Source organism: Lineus longissimus, chromosome 15 (genome assembly GCF_910592395.1).
Source record: "Lineus longissimus chromosome 15, tnLinLong1.2, whole genome shotgun sequence".
NCBI lineage: Eukaryota > Metazoa > Nemertea > Pilidiophora > Heteronemertea > Lineidae > Lineus > Lineus longissimus.
The window spans coordinates 9,225,011-9,250,216 of record NC_088322.1 but is presented as its reverse complement, the minus strand read 5'-3'; the positions used below and the strand labels follow the sequence as shown (position 1 = coordinate 9,250,216).

General features: G+C 39.4%; 2 protein-coding genes across 2 annotated transcripts in view; one reads left to right on the top strand and one right to left on the bottom strand.

Moving 5' to 3' along the window:
- The window catches only part of LOC135499414 (uncharacterized), a 75,814-nt gene extending 59,825 nt beyond the window's left edge, over nucleotides 1–15,989 (top strand). Inside the window, exons 25-39 of the mRNA XM_064790157.1 lie at nucleotides 292–342; nucleotides 3,049–3,221; nucleotides 3,375–3,534; nucleotides 3,694–3,864; nucleotides 4,600–4,725; nucleotides 5,576–5,719; nucleotides 5,975–6,163; nucleotides 6,377–6,634; nucleotides 6,999–7,161; nucleotides 7,372–7,484; nucleotides 8,033–8,152; nucleotides 8,415–8,532; nucleotides 9,223–9,246; nucleotides 11,175–11,393; nucleotides 13,636–15,989. Coding sequence (XP_064646227.1) covers nucleotides 292–342; nucleotides 3,049–3,221; nucleotides 3,375–3,534; nucleotides 3,694–3,864; nucleotides 4,600–4,725; nucleotides 5,576–5,719; nucleotides 5,975–6,163; nucleotides 6,377–6,634; nucleotides 6,999–7,161; nucleotides 7,372–7,484; nucleotides 8,033–8,152; nucleotides 8,415–8,532; nucleotides 9,223–9,246; nucleotides 11,175–11,393; nucleotides 13,636–13,949 — 2,343 coding nt within the window. The 3' untranslated portion in view covers nucleotides 13,950–15,989. The remainder of the gene's footprint in view (nucleotides 1–291; nucleotides 343–3,048; nucleotides 3,222–3,374; nucleotides 3,535–3,693; nucleotides 3,865–4,599; nucleotides 4,726–5,575; nucleotides 5,720–5,974; nucleotides 6,164–6,376; nucleotides 6,635–6,998; nucleotides 7,162–7,371; nucleotides 7,485–8,032; nucleotides 8,153–8,414; nucleotides 8,533–9,222; nucleotides 9,247–11,174; nucleotides 11,394–13,635) is intronic.
- A 2,327-nt stretch (nucleotides 15,990–18,316) lies between these two features.
- Nucleotides 18,317–25,105, bottom strand: LOC135499719 (uncharacterized). Its single transcript, XM_064790659.1, has 7 exons — nucleotides 25,084–25,105; nucleotides 24,463–24,597; nucleotides 24,055–24,219; nucleotides 23,570–23,689; nucleotides 23,104–23,230; nucleotides 22,276–22,487; nucleotides 18,317–21,588 (listed from the first exon to the last, which is right to left on the bottom strand). The coding sequence occupies exons 2-7, from the start codon at nucleotides 24,562–24,564 to the stop codon at nucleotides 21,313–21,315; spliced, it is 1,002 nt and encodes a 333-aa protein (XP_064646729.1). The 5' UTR covers nucleotides 24,565–24,597; nucleotides 25,084–25,105; the 3' UTR covers nucleotides 18,317–21,312.
- Between the last annotated feature and the right edge of the window lie 101 nt (nucleotides 25,106–25,206).

Genomic DNA, 25,206 nt, shown 5'->3' with positions numbered 1-25,206 from the left:
CTGATTTATTCAGCTTTAGAAAAACTCTCATCAATCCAACTTGAACAAGCAATGCTTTTATGCATTACTGACCAGTTGACCTAGATAAATGAACACCAGAAACTGCATGCTGATAATGCCATCACACGTACTGCAAGTAGTAGGTTGCTTACACAGTTATTTCTTTCCTGGTGAACACCGGCTTCGTCGTTTGTTTTTGAGATATTTAGTGATACTTTGTGAATGTGGTTATTAAGGTATACTTTTTATTTATGTCATTATTTTTAACCCTTTATTATCTACGGTAAACAGTTACCGCGGTGCTTCAGCGATCGGAAGAAATTTGGAATCATAATGTTCCTGGTAAAATTGTTATATTTGTGAATGATATGGATATCTCTGAACCTAGACCAATTCTTTTTCCCCCATTGACACTTTCGTGTATGACTACATCTATGTCTGACCGTCGCTTATGTCTTCAATGTTGTTATCTGTCATTGGCATTGCATAAGAAACATGTGTTTTGTTACAACTGCGATAATTCAAATAAAATTCAAACTTCTTTGTGATGCCATGCGAAAAGAAACAGGTGATGTGCAATCACAGCCACAGAACACACTTCACTTCCTGTTGCTGTACGTGTTCGTATTGACAAGACAAAAATGTCCATCCTGCCCCCCCCCCCCCCTCCCCCGCCCCTGCGGCCTTTCTTGTCGTTAATCATATGTCTGTCTAGGAATGGTCTGGGTTCAGAAGTCAGTGTGATTAAATCTAACTTAAGCTTTTTTACGCATGCGCCACTGACGGGAACCGGAACTATCATGCAAGGATTCTGGGAGGCATGAGGTTTTCTCTAATCTTATAGTGTATGTGAAGAAAATTTATGACTAGAAGTCGTATGGAGTGTTGTTTGGTGTTTCACTGTCTTCAAACACTTCTCTCTTTTTAGTTTTTTGAGATAAAGAAATTTCGTTCGTAGGAATTAGACGAGTTTAAAAACAATGTTCCGTCAGTGACTTGTTTCAATCTAGTTAATCTTTTTTGTATATACACTGACGATTTTTCTGATAATGGATATGTCACAGATCACAAATCACGAATTGATAAACCCAACCTCTCCAATCAATACGAAAACGTATCTCCGCAACTTTCGGAATGCCTTTGAAATGAGAGTGAAATCAACTGTATTCTGTACATGTGTGTAATGTTAGGTTAGAGGTTATGTTTGTGCTGTTTACCAAAAGAAAACAGAAGACAACACCAATGTAAACACCACTCCGTGATTAACTACCTATTGACAAGCGATGTCAGGCAAGCTTTCGACACATTTGACGAAAGCCAGCATCAAATTTGGACCTTTTCGGACAGTTTGTCATTAAAATGTACATTTACTCCTCTTACATGTTGATTAGATGAGCATCTCCTTGTGGGATGTGCATCTCTTATATACCTTTGATTATGAATGTACCATGAATATTTTACTGATATTTACATCGCACATCACATGTCCTATTTTGCGTTGCACCACATTTGTCTCATAGATTTTTATTGCATTTTTGATTGATTTTGTATTTAGAGTACAGACAGAGTACAAACAGACATTAACATATCTAGAGACGAGCTAGATGAGTTTTTCGCGGTAAACATAGCATGTTCTGATTATGTCACTTGTATTGTATCACCCTTGTTCATGTTCCCACATATGATACGGTTTTTCGAAAAAGGTATCTTTGAATCACGCTCAGGAATGCGAAAAAATACAAATCAAATGAAGAGAACAATATTGCCTTTACCCCAAAGTTACCCCAAGATACTCTTTGTCTTTAGTATGACCGTACCCAGGTCACCATCTCGTGTTGAGATACGACCAGATACGATGATTTAGATGCCGTGCCCTTTTGTTTGATACTTAGAAAAAAACAAACACTTACGCGTGCAAAGGCTTGAATATGGATCCGGAGTGTGCATGCCAGTCGGTTTTTAGTTCCTGTGCATTGAGTGCATGGAGAATTGTACAGTAGATTTGCATCTTGGCAACTCTGTCAGATATGAGCATTTGGACGATTTGAAAATAAATACAAGATTATTTTATTAATAATGTACATATTGAAATTTGAAACATGCATTGGCTGTGCCATTGATTGTCACTTGTGACGTGAACGTATGTACTCATTTGCAAGCTAAATTCAATTTGGCGAATCAACGAAGGCACATTTCGCATCTGTCGTTCGTTGGAAGTTGATTGGGTTAGTTTACAGTTACAAGCTTTATATTTTGGTTGATGCCTACAAATATAATACGCAATGCCAACATCAGAGCAGTCAGTCCTGAAAATTATACTTCCTTGTCTGGAGAACTAAGTGACATAATAGAATTGCTTTTGATACGGACACCCATTTCGGAAACACTGTTTAGTTTATCGCGATAAACAAAATATACTGGATTTCGTCTAAGTTGCCAAAAAGCACGTGCGTTTCACATCACGAAATATTTCACAAAGTTGCATGAAAAAAATGGCTGCCATTAAAACCCATTCAAAGACAAACACATTCAGTAGGATTCTGCACAATTAGTTTTTTGTATTGGCTGTTCAAGTGTTTTCTCGTTGTTTTAAAATGAATTTATTGGCATCTTTAGCACATTCGTCTGTTTTACCCCATTTCATCATTCGAGTATACAAATGTACCCACATGTGTGTGACATGAATATACATGATATTTGCCGACTAATTCCACCAAAAAGAAGCGGTGTCGATGTCCCCTGCTGTCGGCCTAGCCGTGTGTCTGTTTTATCCGACCCATATAGCTGCCCTGAAATAAAATGAAATACATTGTCACGTACATTATAATGGCAATGCAGTTAAGATGATATGTTCATAATAATCATCAGGTTCAATTTTTTTGGAATAAAAAGATTGTGACTTAACCTTCTTCGACAATCTTTTTACTAGTGCCGCTCCCACTCTGTGGCTGGGTTTCAGTGTATCCCGGTTCGCTAGTATTCAGCCTCACCTACTGTACCCGTTATATTTATGCGACATTTTTTTCATTATGCCCGTTTCCCTCGCAGCGGTTTAATCACCAGCTCCACGCCAAATACCCGACCTACCACACCACGCTGCGGCTGGGGAAGAACCTGAAGGACCGCTGTACCAAGAACGACCCCGACAGGGATGCTCTGCAGACCATGCTGGACGAACTGAAGAAGAAGTGGACACAGTTGAGGAATGTAGCTACAGAGAGGTGCGTATTAAACGATATGTGAAAAACTCGAGGGAAATAGGTCTACCTGGATGGAAAAAGCCAAAAAGTTAACTTGAACATTTGCGGTTCCTCTATCATAGCCTTAGATTTGCTCTCTGACATCATAACATTTTCTCTGATTTAACTTTTCAGGCAAAGTCACCTGGACAGCATTCTTCTGTCTTCAGGCCAGTATGCGGATGCAATCCAGTCTATGATTGATTGGTTGACAAGGATCGAAGAGGACCTCAAAGAATCAAATCCACTGCTTGGTGACCTTGACACGATAGAATTCCTACATGAGCAACATAAGGTAAAACCGCAAGTTGTGGAAAAAATCGCTTACAAAGTTTGTTTAGAACTGTTAAGAGCACGTAATGAACAACTTAAGGGGTTATGTAGAAACTGCCCAGTGGTCTTAACATTAAATCAGTCGTCAATTAATAATTGAAATTCTGTCTTTTGTTTTTAGACCTTCATGCAAGAACTCATCAACTATGAGAAGTCAGTAAAACAGATGCTTAAACCGTCCGACTCTGATGATAAGCTGAAGGACAAGACCCATCACCTTGAGGCCAAATGGAAGCGGGTGTTAGACCTGAGCGCAAAGAAGGAGGAGAGGTTACAGGAAGCATTAAAAATAGTAAGCGCTTGATTTTTTATATAATTCTTAAGGCCGCTGCGGTCTCGTGGCTCTGATTCTATATATCAGTCTTAGCGGTCCCTGGTCTGGTCCCCACACTCGGCGTGAGACTCTAGGCAGGTCTCTCTGTCTGTTTTTATATAATTCTTAAGGCCGCTGCGGTCTCGTGGCTCTGATTCTATATATCAGTCTTAGCGGTCCCTGGTCTAGTCCCCACACTTGGCGTGAGACTCTAGGCAGGTCTCTCTGTCTGTTTTTATATAATTCTTAAGGCCGCTGCGGTCTCGTGGCTCTGATTCTATATATCAGTCTTAGTGGTCCCTGGTCTAGTCCCCACACTCGGCGTGAGACTCTAAGCAGGTCTCTCTGTCTATCGTGACTTACTCCACCCAGGTGTATAAATTGGTACCGACCAGAAAGCGTTGTTTGAGCAGCTCATCTGAGGTCTACTGAAAGGTTTCAAGACAGACCAGGCTTAAAGTGTAAAGTCGGATGATGCCCTATAACGTAGTTGATACCTGACTAATCAACCCAAAACTTTTTGCTAATCAACTCAAAACCTTTTAAAAAGTTTTTGGTTTATTAGTCTGATATCAAAAGAAAAAAAGAACTGTGTTTTCCATTCAAAACGCAATGGCTTGGGCAATGCAAATACAGACGTCATCAACATCCACGAAATGGAATCCCTTTGCTTATTCCATCAGTATGTATTAAATCATATGCCATACTTTCTAGGCTGAAGAATTCAAGAGCAATGTCCAGAAGATATTAGAATGGTTACCAAATGCTGAGGCAGAGTTAAAGTTCCGTCCATTACCAGAAGAAGAGGGAGATATCGTTACTTTAATTGATAAACATGATGTAAGTAATAGCGTTCTTAACTTGAATAACTTATTTCAAAATTCGTCCGCAGTTCCGAATGCACCACCATTTATTCGTACTCTTATTCGTGATTCAGAAGATATACATGCACATGAAAACTATTGAAATGTACATGAAAAATATTGAAATGTACGTGAAAACTATTGAAATGTACGTGAAAACTATCGAAATGTACATGAAAACTATTGAAATGTACATGAAAACTATTGAAATGTACGTGAAAACTATTGAAATGTACATGAAAACTATTGAAATGTACATGAAAACTATTGAAATGTACATGAAAACTATTGAAATAAACATGAAAACTATTGAAGTGTACATAAAACTATTGAAATGTACATGAAAACTATTGAAATGTACATGAAAACTATTGAAATGTACTTGAAAACTATTGAAATAAACATGAAAACTATTGAAATTGTTGTCGTTCACTTCTCGAATCATTTTTGAATATATCTACATGAATGATGTATGCACATCGATGGCCCATATGACGGGGATGAAATTGAAAAAGAACTGTAAAGGTTTGACTATAGCACGGTCAGGCTCTGATTTTGATACTCTTGACAGAACGTTTATAAAGTAGAAGTCCCATACTTAACACAGTTTTTTTTCGACACATGTACTGTTATTGCAGCTGCTTAATTGACATCCTCTTGCAAACAGGGCATACAACACGACTTCTCCTTACGCATGTTTCTGACCCTGTTGAATTCCGAGGGAGTTAATATGTATCGAGTGAAGTGGCCTGATATTGTCAGGATTGCTGCCTCTATTATCGATTGATAACATATTTCGTAATGTCATATCAATTATTGTTCTTTAGAAATTCCAAACCCAAGTCCGACATATGGAACCCATAGTTAGTGGAGTGGAGACCATGGGGAAAGATATCCTTCGAAATTGCCATCCAAGTGCTAAGAAATTTGTCAAGTATAACGTCACTGTGATAAAAACACGGTGGGACCAAGTAAGTTGAAATATTTTAATATCTGACACTGGCATGTTTGTACAATGATGATAATGCAAAAAAGAGTGTTTGTGACTCCGAAGTTGTTAGCTCAGTTCAGATGCGTCAATTATGGATTCTTGATCGAAAGAAGGACACTGGATTATTATTCATAGCTGGTGTAATATCGCATCATGCCCTACTTAGTCTTGCTAGGACCTGAGAACAAAAGAAAAGTTTTCCCTGACCCTGAGTTTCTATTCATTTCTGATCTAGGTCTCAAGTCGAACGAAGAACAGGCACCAACGTCTGCATGAGGCCCTGAACAATCTCCAAGGTAACGCCGCCATGACAGAGGAACTCCTTGAATGGTTGACTACAGCCCAAAATGACCTGCATCATAAGGACAAAGAGCCACTTCCCGAAAATCTTCCAACCACTGAACTCTTGCTCAAAGAACATTCCGTAAGTGAATCTTCATAATTCAATGAATATCTTTGACTGATGTTGCGAGAGGGCCAAGTGCAATGAATTTAAATGAGTATTCAACCAATTTAACTTGAAAGAACTATCATTGGAGGCTGATCCCGCCTAAAGATTTAGTCCGGGCTGCTCAAAACTAATTATTTGTATGAATTTTGTGATTGGGTTTCCTAATATTTTTCGCTTTCTTTTTAGGAATTCCACGAAATATTATCAGAAAAGGGTAAATCTATAGAGAAGATATCTAGGATGCCATCAGTAAAGGCTAAACCACGTAGTAGGTCTCGTGCAAGTTCCTCGAGTTCTACGGGAAGTGACCCTGGTAAAAAGAAGTCCAATGACACAGCATACCAGCATAGAATACAGCTGTGTCACAACAAGTGGCGAAATGTTTGGCGGGATTCTGTTGAACGGAAGCGGAAGTTGCAGGAATTGGCGGTGAAACAAGCAGAGGTATGTAATTTTTGTTCTCCTAACTACTTTTACTAGCGGCACAACTTCAATAATAAATGAAAAATGAAGCTTTATTGTAATGAAAATAATTACTGATTAAAAATATTTCTGCAAGTGATGACCATCAGTTTGTGCTTAAATTATAATAACGATAAGAATTATTAACAAACTGATTACACATTTCGTAATTCAAAAATTAGTCGGGATTTCACTGTGAAATGGTTGCCAAGTATAGTGAAATCAACAACTCTGCAGCGTTGCGAATTTTCGCATCCAGAGAAATGATTACTAGATATTGTTAAATCACCAACCAAGTGTAATTAATTTTTGTAATTCAATTCCTGATGGTCTCTTGTCATTTCAGTTGGAAGGCTTCAAAAACTTCAAATTTGACTCATGGAGGAAGCGATACCTCGGCTGGATTCACGACAAGAAATATCGTCTAACTGATGTGTTCAGACAAAAGTCGGGCGCCAAGACAGGAGTGCTTTCAAGAGATCAGTTTATCGAAGGAATCATGTCTTCAAGTAGGTTTTTAATATTCTATAATTAGTTAGTTAAATCAACTTGGTATCGTATTAGGATGGTGTTGTCACTTTCCTAACAAATTTGAAAATCATTCCTACACTCATCTTCTACTAAATCCAACACAGGTTAGTCGAGTGTATTGTATGTTTTTGAAAAGTCATCGTGCCTCGAATTCCATTGCAACTGATGTCTTCATTCGTTTTCTTCAGAATTCCCAACGAATCGAACAGAGCTCCAGGCAGTCTTCAAAATCTTTGACAAAGATGGAAGCGGTGAGATCGACTACAAGGAGTTCATGGATGCTCTCAAACCAGACAAGAACGTAAGTATAGATGATGTTGAACAGGATGATTTTGAGGCCAAAATTCATACATTTGCACGACCATCAGCTGACCCCTTTATCAGAACATGGCAACATCATATTATTGGTCCAGTTTGTCTTGATGTAATGAGCATATGAAGAAAGGGGCGATGCACTTTTTCGGAAGAAGTATTTTGCAGACTCTTGAATTTTGATACAATGGGTGATATGAATAAAGACTAGCAAATGCTTTTATCTAAAACTCCATGTACATTTACACTAGGCCTTTCTGTACACAATTGAAGTAAAAGCATTTGCTAGTCTTTATTCATATCACCCAATATCACTGTTTCACGTTAATTTGCTACGTCCAATTGAATTGAATGTTAAATGGGTGACACTGTCCGTTCCACAGTACGCTGCAACTTTAAACCTCATATTCACATAAGTAGGTACTTGTATTGCATCTTCTGTATAAGACCTTGGTGTTAAAAAATTGACACAACTGAGGGAGATATTCCCAGATTTACGACGAAGTGCTGCACATATTTTTCATCACCTTCTTTCAGCGGAAGCCCAAGAAGATGACAGAATCCGAGATGATCCAAGATGAAATAGAACGAGAAGTCTCAAAATGTAACTGCGAGTCTCAGTTGAAGGTGGAGAAGGTTGGAGAGGGCAAATATAGGGTAAGGATTCAATGCCAATATCTTCTGCCCAAAATCTTATGAAGAGTCAAAATTATTTGGTTAAATTGAATTATATCAAAATCAATTAATTAATTTGGTCCAAATTAACTTAAATTAACCAGCCCGCCCATTTTGTTTTCAATCAATAGTTCTTAATTTTGAGAGGCTGAGAGTAGCTTCTTGGCCGTTTTAAGTGAACTGTTAAAACATGTATTTCGTGTATTAAAATCTAAAAACGCATTCTCCGTGCTCCTCTTTGCAGTTTGGAGACAACAGAAAACTAGTCCTAGTCCGATTCCTTAACAGCTGTGTGATGGTGCGAGTTGGCGGAGGATGGGAGCGACTGGAGAAATTCTTGGAGAATCACGATCCTTGCAGAGGTAAGAGTAGTGCCCCATATCATTTCTTGTTTAAGAGATTGTAACATTCGGTCTTTAAAATTCTCTATCCAAGGCTAATCAAATACATGTATAGGTCCTGCCTGTCTTGTTACTTGTACTAATCACTGAAGATCTTGTGCTAAAAAATTCATTACTATTTAAAAAATAATAAATCATCAATTGTTTGTGATAAGTTACAAAAGATTTGTAATTTAATTTGAATCGCCAATTGTTTGTGATTAGTTGCCTAAGATTTTGTAATTTAATTCTAATCGCCAATAATGTTTGTGATTAGTAACAAAACATTTTGTGATTTTTTAATTGTTTGTGATTAGTTGCAACAGATTTGTAATTTGATTTTGATCGCATTAGTTACAAAATATTTTGTAATTTGATTAAAAAAGTTCCCAGAAAGATTTAGAGATGCCCAAATCTGGTAAAAACGACTGACTTTCATGATCGTGTGGAATTCGATGAGGATTGCTCGGATTTTCTAACTCAGCATTGATATTCAGGCACAGAGGCTGAGCTTACTCGGCCTCTGCATGGTTCTGAGTGTAACATGTAGTCTGCCATCTAGTGCAAGCTCTACTCATCTCTCATTCGAGCTTAACACGTATAACCTCATCACTTATGACTTTCTTATCACGTATGGCATTACGTACATGTATGACACCTTTTCGTCCGTAGGGAAAATAGGGCGAGGTATGACTGGTAGGTCAATTTTTACAAAGTCAAAATATCAATATTGTACACGCAATAACAAACAAGCTTTTTCTTTATGTTCATCTACACGATGTCCCATGAGAATGCAAAGCCGAATTTTCCTGGGATAAACCAGATATTCTGAAAATAAGAAGCTTTGCATTTTCCATGTGGCATCATACCCTTCTTTTCCCATTAACTTAGTCCATTTTGGGGCACTTTCATCCGTTACAAATGCAATCAAATTGGTGAATCCAGATTGCTCCGTCTTCCTCCCAGATCGTTTGATGAATATTTTTAGATTATTCACCAAAATTGGTTTTGTTCATTCAAATTTCACCCCTTCCTTCTCAGATTGAAAATAGGCATACGATAGTCTTGTGTTTTCGATTACTCAAGACATGTCCGTCACTGGCACTTATCAAAGGCATCAGAACTACTGGGGCAAATTTACCACTGCCACAAATGATCATGATGCCGAAAAAGATAAACGGGTGTGCCATTGCATGACGTTACCCGTTCCCGAAACATCCAGGCTTCAATGCTACATGTACTATGCCTATATCATCCCTTTAACTAACGATAAGTCGACCTACATCGTATGTAAATCAGGTGTCTTAAAGGCTTTGTGATGTGAGGCCCATCGGAGGTCTTGCATTTCTTTTATGACTTATCTCTCTCATTTTCAGTGTTTTGTGACACTGCTTTCATGTTTGGACTTTTCTTTCCCCATATGACTAACAACGTTCAAATGTTATATACCCGCAACAATTGTTATATTCATATACATCAAGACTATACATTAATCATGCTGTACATACATTTGTGGGTACTTCAATAGTCAATAGAGCTGATGGAGTGTATGTGGTATAAAATGTACCTGTGAAGAAGTTTTAAATGTCCTAGGGTGGAGTGTCCCGGGTTTAACGGATTCTATGCGGCACCTTTAATTCTTGATGCATTGAAGTTCATAGGTCTGCTTAGAACCATACCTTAATCCATCAATATTGAGAAGTGGCTAACACTTTTTCCAAGGGGAACATTTAAGACATTAAAGCACGATACACTTCTGAATTACCAGCTTGTAGCTTCAGAAAAAACACTGTTAGTGGCCAGTAATAGTTCGCTTAGATATCGGGGACGTGACTGGCCCCTTTAGCTACAATTTGGTGACCCTGACGTGACACGCATGTAGTCGGATTAGATAGCATTTCAGTACTTCAGAAATGCATACGCTGACAATGCCACCGCAGGGTCGCCAAGTTCAGGGTTTAAGCAGAGTCTTTCAAATAAATCATTCATTTAAAAGACTCTGGTTTTAGCAACGCCAAAGGCAGATAGTCGGTGACGGATCCGGAGTGGCCGAGAAACATCATTCTGAGATTCAGGGTTTGCACTGCTATCCCACACACAAATATCGAGAGTGAAGTATATTCAAAACCCCTCGGCCCGGTTGTTCAAGACAAGTTTTGTACTGTCCCTAACGCTGGCGTTAACTTAACTTGGCGTTAAGGCTACATGTAAGGAGATAACGCTATGTTGAGTTAACGCCAACGTTAGTGAAAAAAATTGTTTTAACAGCCAGGCCCTGGTATCGGAGGATGAGGAACATGAGAAACCCGAGCTCAACAGCGATTAGATAGTTGTTCCTAATCAAACTGTCCTCCTTGCCAGTAAGGGCACTCAAAAAAAGAATGTATTATCGTGCTTTAAAAAGGAGACACGACTAAAACCGCTTTCTGGTTGACCAACTTATTTGAGTCGTTGTTTATGTATTCTTGCCGTGTGGTTTAAGCTAGTGACACAACCAAACATTGCATGTGCTTCCTCATCAACCACTTTTGATGTGAAGGCTATTTTCATGACTTTACCTGAGGAAAGGGCTTACCATTTTCATAACGTTACCCTTGGATTACCAGCTTGTCATCCATTTTCAGGTAAAGGACGAACAAACACCGAGCTCCGAGAGAAATTCCTACTTCCATCTGGTTCCTCACAGTCTCGCGCAGCTTTCACAACGAGGCGGACACCATCCGGACCGTCTACTTCAAGTTCAAGGTCATCCTCCCGGGCTTCGTCGCCATGTCGGAGTCCGATGCCGACAAAAAAGGCGCCATTGAGAAAAGCGGCGACTACAGCATCTTCTTCAGCAAGTGGTAGGTATTTGGTGATTTCTAAAAGTAGAATTTAGTGAGATGTCTTATGTGCTCAATTATGCATCTCCGATTCTCAGTCATTTGGAATTAGCCAATCACAACATATTCGTTTTGGCTCTCTCCCTGTCCGTGTTTTAGTGATAAGACAGTGGGTTGTTTCGATCTATACATATTTAGATCAATCTATAAATTTATCTATTGTGATAATTTACACCAGTCAAAAGTAAATTGACAAAACTCCAACAGAAAAAGTGGTAGAATTTTTGATTGGGTAATTTTCAATTTTTTTTCAAATTTTTAGGGTGTAGTGTAGTGTGAAATTACGAGAACATGCCTTCATTAACTGCTTTGTGTACATGCCATATATAGTAGCTAAACCCTTAGTTTTTTAACACAGTTTATAGATTGTCTTACTATCATGGCATAATTGTACAAGCCTAACTAACTTTTGATATGGACATGCATGGGGTTACGCCTTAGGAGGAGAGTCGCTCAAGACGATGTTATTTCGACTGGTCCCTTAATTCGTATTTTCTACCCTTTCACAGGTCAAACTAAACATGGGCAAAAACGTTAGCCCATGCATGTGTATAGTAAGTGTAACATGCATATTAACTCGTGCTATACATAGCTTACTGCTCATTTGCACTAATGGCGTCATCCGCTCATTTACATATCTGACGTCATTGATATTGCCTCTAATGCATGTTCCTTTCCTCAGTCATCAAAATCCCTTCATCATATCCTGTAAAAAATCTTTGTTTTGTTATGCTGTGACGTCCTTTCCTGTGTGTACCTTGACGTGTTAGAATTAACAATGTGGCATTAAGTGGAAAGAAAAATTAACCCCCACGCTCATTTTCTGTCTGTACAGACAAATCATTTCGCCCCGTTTTTACCGACAGCGTAATCGAGACTGTGCAACGGTTTGCTGTCTGGATAGGGTCAGGTGGTCCAAGAACTTTGGACTGATCTCTTTAATTCGCTAAAATGCTTGATCAGTGCTTTACCTTGCAATCAGTTTAAAATTATAGTCATTTTGTTTTAGTTTAAGAACAACTTCAACAATTCTATGTTAAAAGATAAAAAGTTGAAAGTCATGTCTTCAACACTGCCACGACTTCATATCTTTTGTAAGATGCGCTTATTTCCATTCAGCTTCATCATAATCCTGATGCGCTCTAGGTACTAATGGCCATCATACCGATCGTCGTATCATTCACGTAAACAGTGCACTTATTCTTCTTTATTTTGTATGATCATATGGTCACCATTTGCACATCATTTGCATTTCTATTCAATTCTTTGAATTTTCTCTGAAGGAATAAAGGTAATTTAGCTGAGTTCACGCGGTTGCAGGGTCCCTTATGCCAACTTCGTGATGATGATCACTGCTAATTTAATACACTCTATTGACCTCTTTCCTTCTGTGATATGACGTTGGGCTACGCAATGCACGACAACTGCACTGCATCAACTGAATATATATGGCACTTATTGCTTGAAACATCTAAAAATCAATCCTTCGCCTATCAAGCCTAAACATACACCTGTATACACATCCTCTGCATGCCCTCCAACCCGAACCCAACGTACCTTCAGGGTCACTTAATCAAAAACTGTACTAGATAATGCATATTTTTCAACACGTTTACCAAATGGAACTCGGAGCAGCACTAAAGCAAGTGTCATGTTGTATCGACTGCCTCACGCAAGAATAGTTTGAAATCATCATGCTCGAAGAAAACTAGTCTAAAAGATATAAACCACAATGCATCCAATACAAAGATGGTATTGCCGAATGAAAGCTGGTATGGCCTATAACATCTCCATTGTCATACGTACAACACACTTCGTTTTGCTCATTCTCCAAGCCGATCGAAGGATAGTTACGCGACTGCGCAGGAGTCTGCCCTGTGGTGGTTCATTTCATCTTCCCTCGAAGCCACGTACTCTCCAAGCTAAGAGTAGCCAAACCTGGGTTTGCTTTCGCCGTAGATAGGTGCCAAGTAGAACCTTAGGAACACTCAAAATGACGTCATTGGAGGGTCCCGGTGTGGTTTTATTGTTAGCTGCGCCTTTGCAAAGTGGTAATAATTGCTCAGTGTGTTATGTGTAAGTTGAACTAATTTAGGTAAAGCCATAAACCCCATATTTTGGTTTTCAGCAAAGATGATCAGATTTTCGCGCAAGATCACTTCATCCTTCCACTTCCTAATTTATTATTGTTGTTTTTTTGCAGTTCGATCTCCACTGAGTGCATCACCACGATCTCCAGGAATGCCAAGTCACACGCAGGCGCGGATGCTGAAGAAAGCCGCAACAGTAGATATGGGATCGGGGAAATCCGCAGCTTTGAAAATGCCCCCAAAACATATGACATCATCACGGGAAACATTGACGTCACCGAAAACGCCGAAGAGCCCCGGATTATCGAATGGAAAAGTAGCCAATGGGAGCACAAGGCAGAATAGACTTTCTTCAAAGGACTCCGTACTCTCTGATGAAGTATTTGATAGTCATTCTAGACGACAAAGCACAGATTCGCATTACTGATACATGTAGCTTTGAAAAGGGACTTCGGCAGCCGAAAATTTTGTCAATGACTTAAAATTGAAATCTAGCTGTTAATTCATCGTTTTCGGAATTGTAAACTGGTAAATTGACAGGGATCCGATGATTGAAAATCAGCTGTCAGTTCCTACGAGGTCGTTTTTTTGAGGAATCAAATTTCGTTGCATAACTGAAAGGCAGTTTGAAACGATTTTTTGTAAATATTTTGGGTCGATTCTTTGAAACCTCTTGGATTAAGAGTCATCGAACCAGTCAACTGAATTCGTGAATTTTGGAAAATTCATTATATATGTATGCTATTTTTTTACGTTGCTGATAATTTCATATTTCCTTGTTGTAAATAGGAGAAACCGGCGTACTGACAAGACAGTAGATAGGTTGGCTAAAACCTCATAGTTAAAGTCTAAAGTTACCTGTGTCATTGTTGTAATTTTTGACTGGGCGCTATCCATGCTTTCAAGTTTACAAGTTCTTTGTATGATTTTCTTCTGAGTTGATTATGAATTCTAATAAAGGTGTAAGCCTATTTTGATGGGCAACACGGCCCCTTGCTGTGTGTCCAATGCTGCCGAAGGAGTTGGCGAGGATGAATCGTCTCCGCATGTGTTTTCCCTTTCGTTGCTAATCTGAAGCCTCCCTCTTCGGTTAAACAATGCAAAGCGACAAACACAACGCCCTTGCTTCCTTGGGGATTGAAATCGTTTAATGGTGTAGGAATCGGCACAAGTGGAATGAATTTAATTTGTTTACATTTTCTTAACTGTATGGCGGTAATAGTTATGTTACTGGATTATTGGTGTTTGCATTTCACTACGTTGTCATTTGGTTTCCAGGTGGTCAACCAAAAATAATTATAACATTTTGTTCTATACATTCCATGAATTGTTTCTAGTCGTAATCATGGCAACTGGTCACATTATGAAAACATATCGAATCAATTTGTAGTCGAGTAATGTAGTATTTATATAAACTTAGTCAAGTTAAATGAAATTCGATCCGAAGTGTTGGTGATTTTTGTAATCTTGACGAGTCCTGAACCAATCTTGATGGGAAGTAGGCTAAACCTCCCTTCTACTTTGCGTTAAGACGAAAGAGGAAGCAAATATAGACATGATAGGCCACACTCGTTGAAACTTGGCTATCAATCATAAATTGGGTATTTTTTATCAGGAATGGTATCGGATATAAAATAGTGGATTACGGTGGTCACTTTTTTGGCTGTTGTTTTAATAGTGGTACTGCGTGACCCTTCAAGATAGTCATTAGAGTGGAATATGTTTGAAGTCTGTATTCGTAAGACGAAACACTATGACAATTTGAATACAATACGTTTTCGAAATTACAATCATTGTAGTGTTGTGTAGTGCTGTATATTTAAGAATAACTGTATTGGCGATCAGATTCGCTGGAATGTAGTTCGTAGATAGATAAAGTTATCGAAGGCACTGCCCTGTCCCGGTTGAGCATTTTCATTTCTGTGATAAGGGCGTCTACTTACAGTATTAGTCTAAACGTTGCTATATATACACAGCCGACAGTCTGGTCATGGACCAGCATTATGAGTTCGTAAGCCTATGGAGCTGTGTACTTCCAAGTATAATCCTATGCAAAGTTATCTGTAGAAACTTAGGTCCAAGTTTAACCAGAGTCGTTCTTATTTAAAAGACTCCGGTTTAACTAAGTCCATCTGCTTTACCCAAACCATGTTTCCACTTTCAAGTCTATGTTGCATTTTTTCCACCAATAATGTGGCTCTTGAAGTGATTTGTTGCCATTTTTATGTGGTGGGCTACAATTTGAGTACGCAATTTTCTTTTTTGTTGATGTCGTTTCATCATGTCTTTGAAAAGAAGTCACTCTGCTAATTAATTATAACGTTCCTTTTCTGCTTCCTCTTATATTGTAACATAAAAACGCTGACCAAATTTTTGAGAAAAAGTCTTATACTATACTGCTAAAAGTTATAAATATAACTAGCTTTTCAGAAATAAAAATAAATCAAGTTGTTTGTCATTTTGTAAATGCTCGAGGTTTAGTTCTTTGTATATAGTCCGAATATACATTCTACCGTTCTCTGAAAGCGTGAAATAATTACAATCAGGGGCGAAGACTGGAGGTCTTTGTCGCCGGGCTCCATGACCTCATCAGGTACATGTACATGTAAAGTGTGCCAGGCTGGTAGACTCTGATATACTGCTGGTACATACATTGGCGTACAAGCTAGCGGGGGTGGGGCAGGGGCAAATGCACACACCCCACCCACCCCCTCAGAAGTCATCAAAAGATTCTAATACAGTTTTGACATGCATTGTATAATCGGTAAGAATCCCAAATTTCTTGTTGTGCAATCTCGATCAACCGATGAATAAAATCAAAAATACGAAAGTATATTCTTCCCAGTCGAAAACGAACTTTAATAAACGATTCTAAAAAACCTTAAAATATGTCAATTTCGTTGATGGTACTTCCAATAATAGCCTACTTTATAATATTACTACCTCGTCAATTAATGCACGTTGCTGCCTGCCTCATGGTTGAGCTACATTGTACATGCAGTATGTATGTATGTTGAATACATCGCAAAGTATGTTGAATACATCGCAAACATTGAGCACCGCCATAAAAAATGGGCCGGTGTAGAGGTCGAAAATTCCCCCTATAGAAAAAGTGTCCGGCCTGTTGTATTCTAATGGATTATGGTATATGGTTATATAGAAACCATGGCCGTCAATTAGCGAAGCGATTAAACTGCATGATAGAATCATTTGTTCCCCTGACATTCTATTCTAGGACTTTTCAAACTTCAAGCGGCAAGAGTTACGCCATCCACAGACAATCGACGCAACAAAATTCAAACATGCCCGAAGCGAGGACTGGAGCCACAATATTATATAACCACGATTGACCATGCTATGACGCTGTCTGACAGAAATATATGGGGTCTTTTTAATTGTCTTCTTTTTTTTCAATTCATGGAATGATTGCTTCCAGTTCATGGTAGATACCGTGCAGGTGGAATGTACAGCTATCCTGTTTGACATCAATGGGGAACTCCTGGACACGTTGCAGGTGTTGCAGAACAGTGCCGCGCGACTCGTCATTAAAAAAACGTGACCACATAACGCCCGTGCTCAAGGAGCTTGACTGGCTCTCTATAGTTTAAAATTCTTACACTTGTCCACAAAGATATCAACGGCAGAGCGCCAGTATATACGTGTACCTAGCGGGACTCCTGCAACGGTAATTACCAACCAGGCCACTGAGATCTGAATCACAGGTCCTCCGCGAACCAAGATTCAAGGAAGTGAAGTTTGGAGGCCAACCCCTCTCCAGGAGTGCTCCCAGACTTTGGAATTACCTAAACAGTGACAATCGGATTGGTTTATATCATATCTGTGAGGACGATACCAACACGTCACTATTCAGGGAACACGGTCTGCTGTAGTCCACTTGTGTAAGGGGTTCCACAGGGCTCAGTTCTTGGACCGCTCCTCCTCCTGATATATATATGTGCTGCCACTTGGTCACCTTATCAGTGCACATCCTACGGAAAGTCATGGCTTTGCCGACGATAATCAAGTATGTATACACAGCAATTCGTGACAGGCGAGATGCACAGGAAGAGGCAGTGTTGACTGTGTGGACGGAAGTCGAAACCTGTCTGTTGTCCATACAAGACTTGCTCACTGAACACCTCTTGAAAAGGAATCCAGTTAAAACTGAGACTCAGCTGTGTGGCACGGAGCAGCGCCTATTGGCGTTGTGAATATAGAATCGATCTCTGTTGCTGGGGTAACAGTAAATGCTGCCAATGGTCCTGTACTAAACCTGGGAGTTCTTTTCGACTCGTCACTGTCAATGATGGCTCATGTCTATTCAATTATCTTACGAAAGATGCCACCAGAACTCTCACCAAAGCGCCAGTCCCAAGGTTGCGCTATAGAGATGACAATTTGATTGATTGACTGATTGATTGATACCACCTTTCTTAGAGTTAGATTCTATCCCTGTGGTGTCAACTAGGACTCCACTGCAATGATCTACCACGGTTCTTAGAGGTGGATCCTATCCCTGTGGTGTCAACTGGGACTCCACTGCAATGATCTACCACGGTTCTTAGAGGTGGATCCTATCCCTGTGGTGTCAACTGGGACTCCACTGCAATGATCTACCACGGTTCTTAGAGGTAGATCCTATCCCTGTGGTGCCAACTAGGACTCCACTGCAATGATCTACCACGGTTCTTAGGGGTAGATTCTATCCCTATGTTGTCAACTCAGGACTTCTTCTGCCCCAGACGCCTGCATGGTATTGGTAATGAGGAGAAAAAAACAAACACTGTCTTGTGGTATAAACAATATACAGTTATTATTCCAAAGAATACTAACACATTGCATTGTAACAACATGATATAAAATACTCTAGATTTTGTGAAAAGATTGTTAAATTACAAAATTAAGTACACTGAGGGTTGCATTCAACTAGGTTTGTTACATAACTGAAATGTCCCATGTAGGTCAAAATGGCAACTCTGTGATGCCCCTGAACTAAAAGCATAGTGGAACAACGAAGCTGAGCAATCTTAAAGGGGACTATAGGCAGGAGCAGAGGGGCTTATTTGGCCATCTTCAGGTGACTAATATACGCAGTAAGGGCCCTGGGTCTTGTCAGATTCAGCACTAAATATATTCGTACAAGCGTGAATCATTTCGACATACTGTGAGATGTGAGAGACCCCTATTGGCGACTTTGTGTGACTTTATCTTGCCTGCCTAACTGTTGCCTATATTGTCCCTTTAAGAGTTGCATTTTTAAGATTGCACAATTTCTACAAAACACCCACATTCTGGATGACTTACAAATCTACAAAAAATTATGAATACATCTACATAGTAAACAACAACAAAGTTTATTCTAAAGAATATCTGTTAGCTTAGTTAGAGATGAATACTGCCGTTCCACAAGAACAACATCAGTATTGTGCATCCAATGGGTGATATGAATAAAGACTAGCAATTGCTTTTACTGAAAACCCCATGTACATTTACACTAGGCCTTTCTGTACAAAACTGAAGTAAAAGCATTTACTAGTCTTTATTCATATCACCCAATGTCATGGTTTGCCAAATCTACAGATTATGCGATTTCATGAATAAAATTGAAGCTGAAACTTGTAATTAAAGATCTCTTTTCAATAAATTTAGCTTTCTGAGCTCAGGGATTACCACAGCATCAACAAACTGTTTGATCCCAAGAACCCACCTTTCAACTTGGCCGACCCACTTCTGGAATTTAGGGTGGGGGTGGGAGGGGGGAGGTTGGATCTATGCTGGTTCCCTAGTTTAGATGGACTACCTATCTGGGGTAATTGACTCAAATTATAAGAGATGTGATCACCAACTTCCATTTGTGAATGTTCTTTGGATATCACACAAAACAACCCTTTTAGGACTTAGGAAAAATTCCCATTCGTGAATCCAAAAAAACTACCACCTTTCCCCAAAAAATTAAATGTGCATGATACCTCCAATCTATCTCGAGTTAGGGAGGCTGAGTCACTCAAGTTCTCGCCAGGATTCCTCTTGACCAACGTCGCACAAGAAAGGATCAGCCGTGATAATTTCACAAAACAAAACCTGAAAATTGAGCTTAACTAAAATTAAATACAAAGTAATGAATTACATAATTATCATTTTAACAAATAATAATTTGACTGAATAAAATTGCACATTCATACAGCATGAATGTCATTTCGGCAAGAACTGATTAAAATGTTTATTTGCGAGAAATTATTTATCATTTCGTAATTGAACACATAACATTTTCATAAAGCATTTGAAAGTTGTGACTAAATTAGAAAATTTCCAACTGCGTTAAAATAAGTACTGAATATGAATTTCAACAATGCATTGTGTAGACAAATATACAAATATTAGGAAGGTTTCGCAACCCTCACGAAGAGCTACGAACAACGAAGAACGAAGTATGTAAACGTACTTCGTTGACAACTTTTTTCGAAAGTTTCCCCGATTCCTCGTACAAATTAGTACAGTGGAACCTCCCTCTATAGCAGATACCTCTCTGTTAAGGACAACCTCTCTAATAAGGACACTTGTTTGGTCCCAAAGTGGTTGTTTCCATTCAATTTGACCTCTCTAATCAGGACACCAGTCTATTAAGGACAGCATATGTACAGAAGATGATTTACGAGTGTCGCGTAAATGAATTAGCACCTGGCTTGATGACACGACAGACCATCGTCATTCGGACTTCGTTGTTCGCAGGGGTTGCAAAACCTGCCTATTATACCACATATACTAAGGTTCAGCAAAGTTGCATGAATCATATCTGCATTGTGTATGACAGCATTTCCATTTACCTGACCCACAATTAGATATGAATGACGTACATGTAACCTTCTAAGAACTACAAAACACCTCCAAACAGCTATATCTGACAAACCTGACACTGCAAAACATTAGCGGAGTTCTCCACAGGGTTTCCTCAAGGTAGGGCGGTGGCCTTGATATTCAGGAAGGTTTGCCAGTGTGCAACACGAGGTAGGGTTGCGAGCAATTTAATGTAGGGTGGCCCTTTAGAAACCCTTTATAAAACTCAAAGGTAGTGTGGTTGCATCCAAGGTAGGGCGGTAAGCTGCCAAAGTAGGGTGGGCCGCCCTGACAAATAGCCTTGTGGAGAACACCGATTGGGACATACCAGTATGTGACAAGTCAAGAAAATTCCATACAAATGGCATTTCTCGTCTAAATTCAGTTTCACACGATACAGAAAGATAAGGATTTTTTAGAAAAATATATATTTACATCTCAGGACGATTGAACTATAGCCTGCTCCAAGATGATGAAAAATTTCTCATATCGCAATAATTTTCACAATTTCTCTTTAAACCAACCTCATATGAATCTTTCTGACCACACTGGTCATCAGAGGCAGTTTCAAAAAATCTTCATGGACACAGATGTGCATACCGGGATACCCATTCTTTGAGAGTCAATGGTTCTTGATGTTGTTGCAATTTCAAACTGTGCAGGGTTCAAAACATTCTGAGGTCACTAAGGCAAAAAGGGCGAAAATGGCCTCGGGGAAGGACTTTAAAATGTATAAATTCTGCTTGTCCTGGGCTACTCTCCCCAGAAATACACCCAAAAGGGCATTCCTCCACATTCGCAGGTTACATTGTGTATTTTGTACAAAAGCCTGGTTACTTAAAACTACATTGCCCATTGAAACTCTTTTGCAGAATGTGCAGCATAAAATGCTGAATTGGAAGGTAGGGCATACGCGATCTTTTGAACCCTGCAGTTACATCTTTTCACTACTGCCGTTAATCTTTGCCTAAGCTTGTCGGCCCTGCTATCAACTGATTGAAGTCGATGTTCAGGTGTACATTCGGAATGTCTCGGAGTGTCCGCAGATAATCGAACGAAGCCTTGTGTTCCTTCGTAGTTAGTTTGGTCTTCGCGTACAGATCCTTCAAGCCTTCACTTCTTGCCTTTTCACGTATGGCGGTGGCATTCGCGACAGCCCGGGCAAGAAGGAGGGTGGAATCTGCTTTGGCCTTCTGGGTAATTTCCGCAGCCTCATTTTCGCCTCGCTTCACCTGGAATTTAAAATCATCGCGGTTACTCGGTACTGTAAAATCCACACGCTATATCACTGGCGGACTGTGACATCTCCGGTAGGTTTTTAAAATGTCTGAAACTTTTCCAATTTTCGGCGAACAGGTAGATATTAAAGATAACTGCTGTGTACCATGATATGTTTGTCGGTCAATTTGGGGCTATTCAGCTCTTATTTACATGCCACTATTCACTATGGTCAACCAGGGGGCAAATTCAGGTTATCAACCAATGCTCCGCACCTTTGGGAGTTAAGGGAGGAGTCCATCGCAAGCATTCATGTTTCTCACTCACTCGGACTACTTGACCTGGCCAGTAATCGACATTAGTTTCGCTGAATCACGGTTTAGGTCTCAATCAGAAAAGTATCGGATCAATCAAACTAATCTTCCTTTCCCAAGATTACACACATGTTGCAATGACAGCGGTGCGTCATGCTCGTCTACTTATAGATCAGGGCCCAAATAGGTATACAATGTTGTTATCTTGCTGTTTTCTTAATCACAAGGGAATAATAGGTGCCACTACCCCCTCGAAGACTTCAAATCAGCACCATCATCAGACGAATAAGTAACAGAACAAAGCAAAGTTTGTTATGCACAAGTGCAACTGGATACAAAATCTGGCCCTCTTACGATCGTGCGCTGACTCAAAGGAGTCGTCAATACCTGTAAATCAGTTTCCTTCTGCACAAGCGACGCATTCTGATTGTACTTTTCTGTCTCCGTCTCCTCCTCCAGTGTCAAGGCCTTCAGCTTTCTTGACTCGACCTCCTTCGGGATGGTGACCTCGGCCAGCTGGAAGTACTTCACCTGGGCGAACAGGCCCTTATCCGACTTCTGGCAGGTGGAGTATGCCTTGCAGCCGCTGTAACATGACGCTAGAAAATAAAGGCCAATGTGAGATTTGAAATGTTTGCTCGTGGCATTGTGGTTGCATCTTTCCGACCTGCAAAGGCAAACACCATTTTTGACCCCGAAGTATTTTCCCCTGTGATCAAAAGAGGGTAATTGGCAGGCTCGTCAGGCCTTTGGGCCACTTTATATTTCCCCCGATGCCTCAGAAGCAAACTCTGATTCAAACTCTCTTCTTTATAGAGATGAGAGAGTAATATCAAAGGTCTGACACTGTGTGTGTTAAGAAATAAAAAATCATATTTTCTTGTGGCTCGGCTAAAGAGAAATTCTCATTGCAGTAGTAAATTATCATGCATGTGAATTTTCTGAACAAACGGCGAATGTGCTTTTAAAGCCTCTGTAATGATAACGTTATCCTATTCCTAAATGTGGGCCACAATCAAAAAAATGTGTATTATCATTATCATTAGTTCAAAAGTTCAAAGCAATTTCAATGATTACAGCTTCGAGGTCAGTGTCCAGAGCAAAGCCATGCTGTACACTAATAGAACCTCACGATTTTTGGCCAGGGCCAGATTTCCAATGCAGGGGATTTATCAATGAGTGCAAATGAATAATTGAAATTCCTCTGCGCCTTACATGTTTTCTCGCAATCTTTGATACAACACCTCCCACCGAGTCGCTCCCGGACTCCCTTGAAGAGCGCCTTTTCAATATCTGACCTCCGAGAGATAAACTCGTCAGTGCTGTAGACAGTTGCCGCACCCTAAATACAACAAATGATGAGAAATTTTTAAGAAATTCAATCTTTTTCTGTGAGTTTTCAACTCTTAAGGCAAAATGTGGTACAATTATAGTGGTACAATAGAGTCTGGTACAACTGTAGCCAATAGTGTAAAAAACCAGAATTTAAAATCGGCATATCAACATTTTCTGGTCATTCCTTTTTTTGGCAGAATTGTGCCAAGTTAGAAAGAGGTACCGGTAGTTTCATTCTGATTTTATGTTGAAGACACTTATTTTCTTTGACATGAAAAACAATTTTTAATAGTTATTTTGATCATGATGGCGAACAGGGCTGATAAACAACTGTATGTGATCTTACCTTGAGTGCATCGAGACCGTTTGATTCGAGGATTGACTCGTAGAATAAATCATATTCTTGATGAAGAAGGGGAAGTTCGGATTTCAACACGAAGTATTGAAGTGTGACAGTCATGCGCACCTAGAAAAGTATTTTTACATGATTTTGACACCTCGTTATAAAGGACACCTCTCTATTAAGGACACCTATATATTAAGGACAGCATCTGTCAGTCCCAACACTGTCCTTAATAGAGAGGTTCTGCTCTATTTTATTACATTCCAATTAATTCTCACAATTTCTACAAAAATCAAAACTGTACTCCTAATTACTGTCATAACTTTATTTTCCTCTGTAAAATCTAACACTTTTAACAGGCAATGAGTATTTTGAGGGGCAGCCACTTGTCGAGGGTTGGATAGAAAATGACCCAGGCTGGTAGGCAGATCAAAAGGGGAGGTGCAACATTTTTTAAACTGCTGCGGAGAACACTGCATGTCAAGTACCTCTAGTTTGTCCTTCGTAAATACTGAAACACTATTGTAGTTGACATAATGCGCATCGGCAGGAAATATTTTGAATTCTGCATCCGGACCAAGGAAGTAACGCCCGAAGGAGTAGGTATTGGTGATGTCAACGGCACCGGTGGACTTCGTTCTTTTGAACCCGTACTGAAAGTATTGAAGGGAAAATATGAATAATTTCTTACTAGATGTACATTGAGTTTAAACCCTGAGGAAGCTGATCCTATTGCCTTGTGGTCCAGACATAAATGTCAGCTGCTAGTGCTACATTACCTAGTGCTTCAGTTGTGGAGCTACAGTACATCTTTTTTTTCTTCACACGTCAAAAGTGCCCTTTTCAGCCCTCCTTTTTCACATTTCTAATCACTGATCACTAATTACATGAATTACCTGAAAATATTCCAAGTATGAAAAACTCGAACCGATGATGATGACGACGATAATGGCTATAGCGGCCACGATTCCTCCAATGACTGCCCCGACGTTAACCATAGTGATGTCAGAACATTATCTACTGGATAAATTCTGAAAATAAGAAGAAAGAAATTTGAAATTTACGACGTACAAACAAATGTAAAACTTTGGCCATAAGCTGGCGACAAGCCAACATTCCAACGATGTGGCGATATCAATTATCAAAAGTCGTCTGATATTAGGTGAGAAGAGCTGATTGCTTCACTGTAACACATTTGAAAAACAAACAAACAAAGAATAAAACAAACAAATTTTAAAATCCCAATTCAGACACAGACTATGTTTTTGCGACACACTGTAGGCCTATATTGTGTACATAACTCATAAAGGATGGTCATTCTGACAGGAACAAATTGTTCGAGGGTTGCAACGGTGTTTTTTGATCAAAACACAAAAAAATCGGAAGAATCAACACTAAGAAACTGTTCTTTGATTCAACAAAATTTTGATATCATTAAAAAAATATAAAATATTTGCTTTGACACTTAAGAAATTCATGAATTATGCGAAGGAATCGGACAACAAACGTAAACATACAAATTCCTTTTTTAGAGTCACCTGCCGGCTGAAAGAGGAAACATAAATACGAAACAGATGGGTCATCTTTATTTTTTAAGTTAAATTCAAGGTTCGACTTCCTTTCTAAATAATTTTAGCATT

Excerpts from the sequence above, each read along its gene's own strand:
- LOC135499719 (XM_064790659.1), bottom strand. The coding sequence starts at position 24,564 with ATGGTTAACGTCGGGGCAGTCATTGGAGGAATCGTGGCCGCTATAGCC. Across the intron at positions 23,690-24,054 it reads TTACGAAGGACAAACTAGAG|GTGCGCATGACTGTCACACT; the intron begins GTACTTGACATG and ends ATACTTTTCTAG. Across the intron at positions 22,488-23,103 it reads CAAAGATTGCGAGAAAACAT|CGTCATGTTACAGCGGCTGC; the intron begins GTAAGGCGCAGA and ends TTTATTTTCTAG.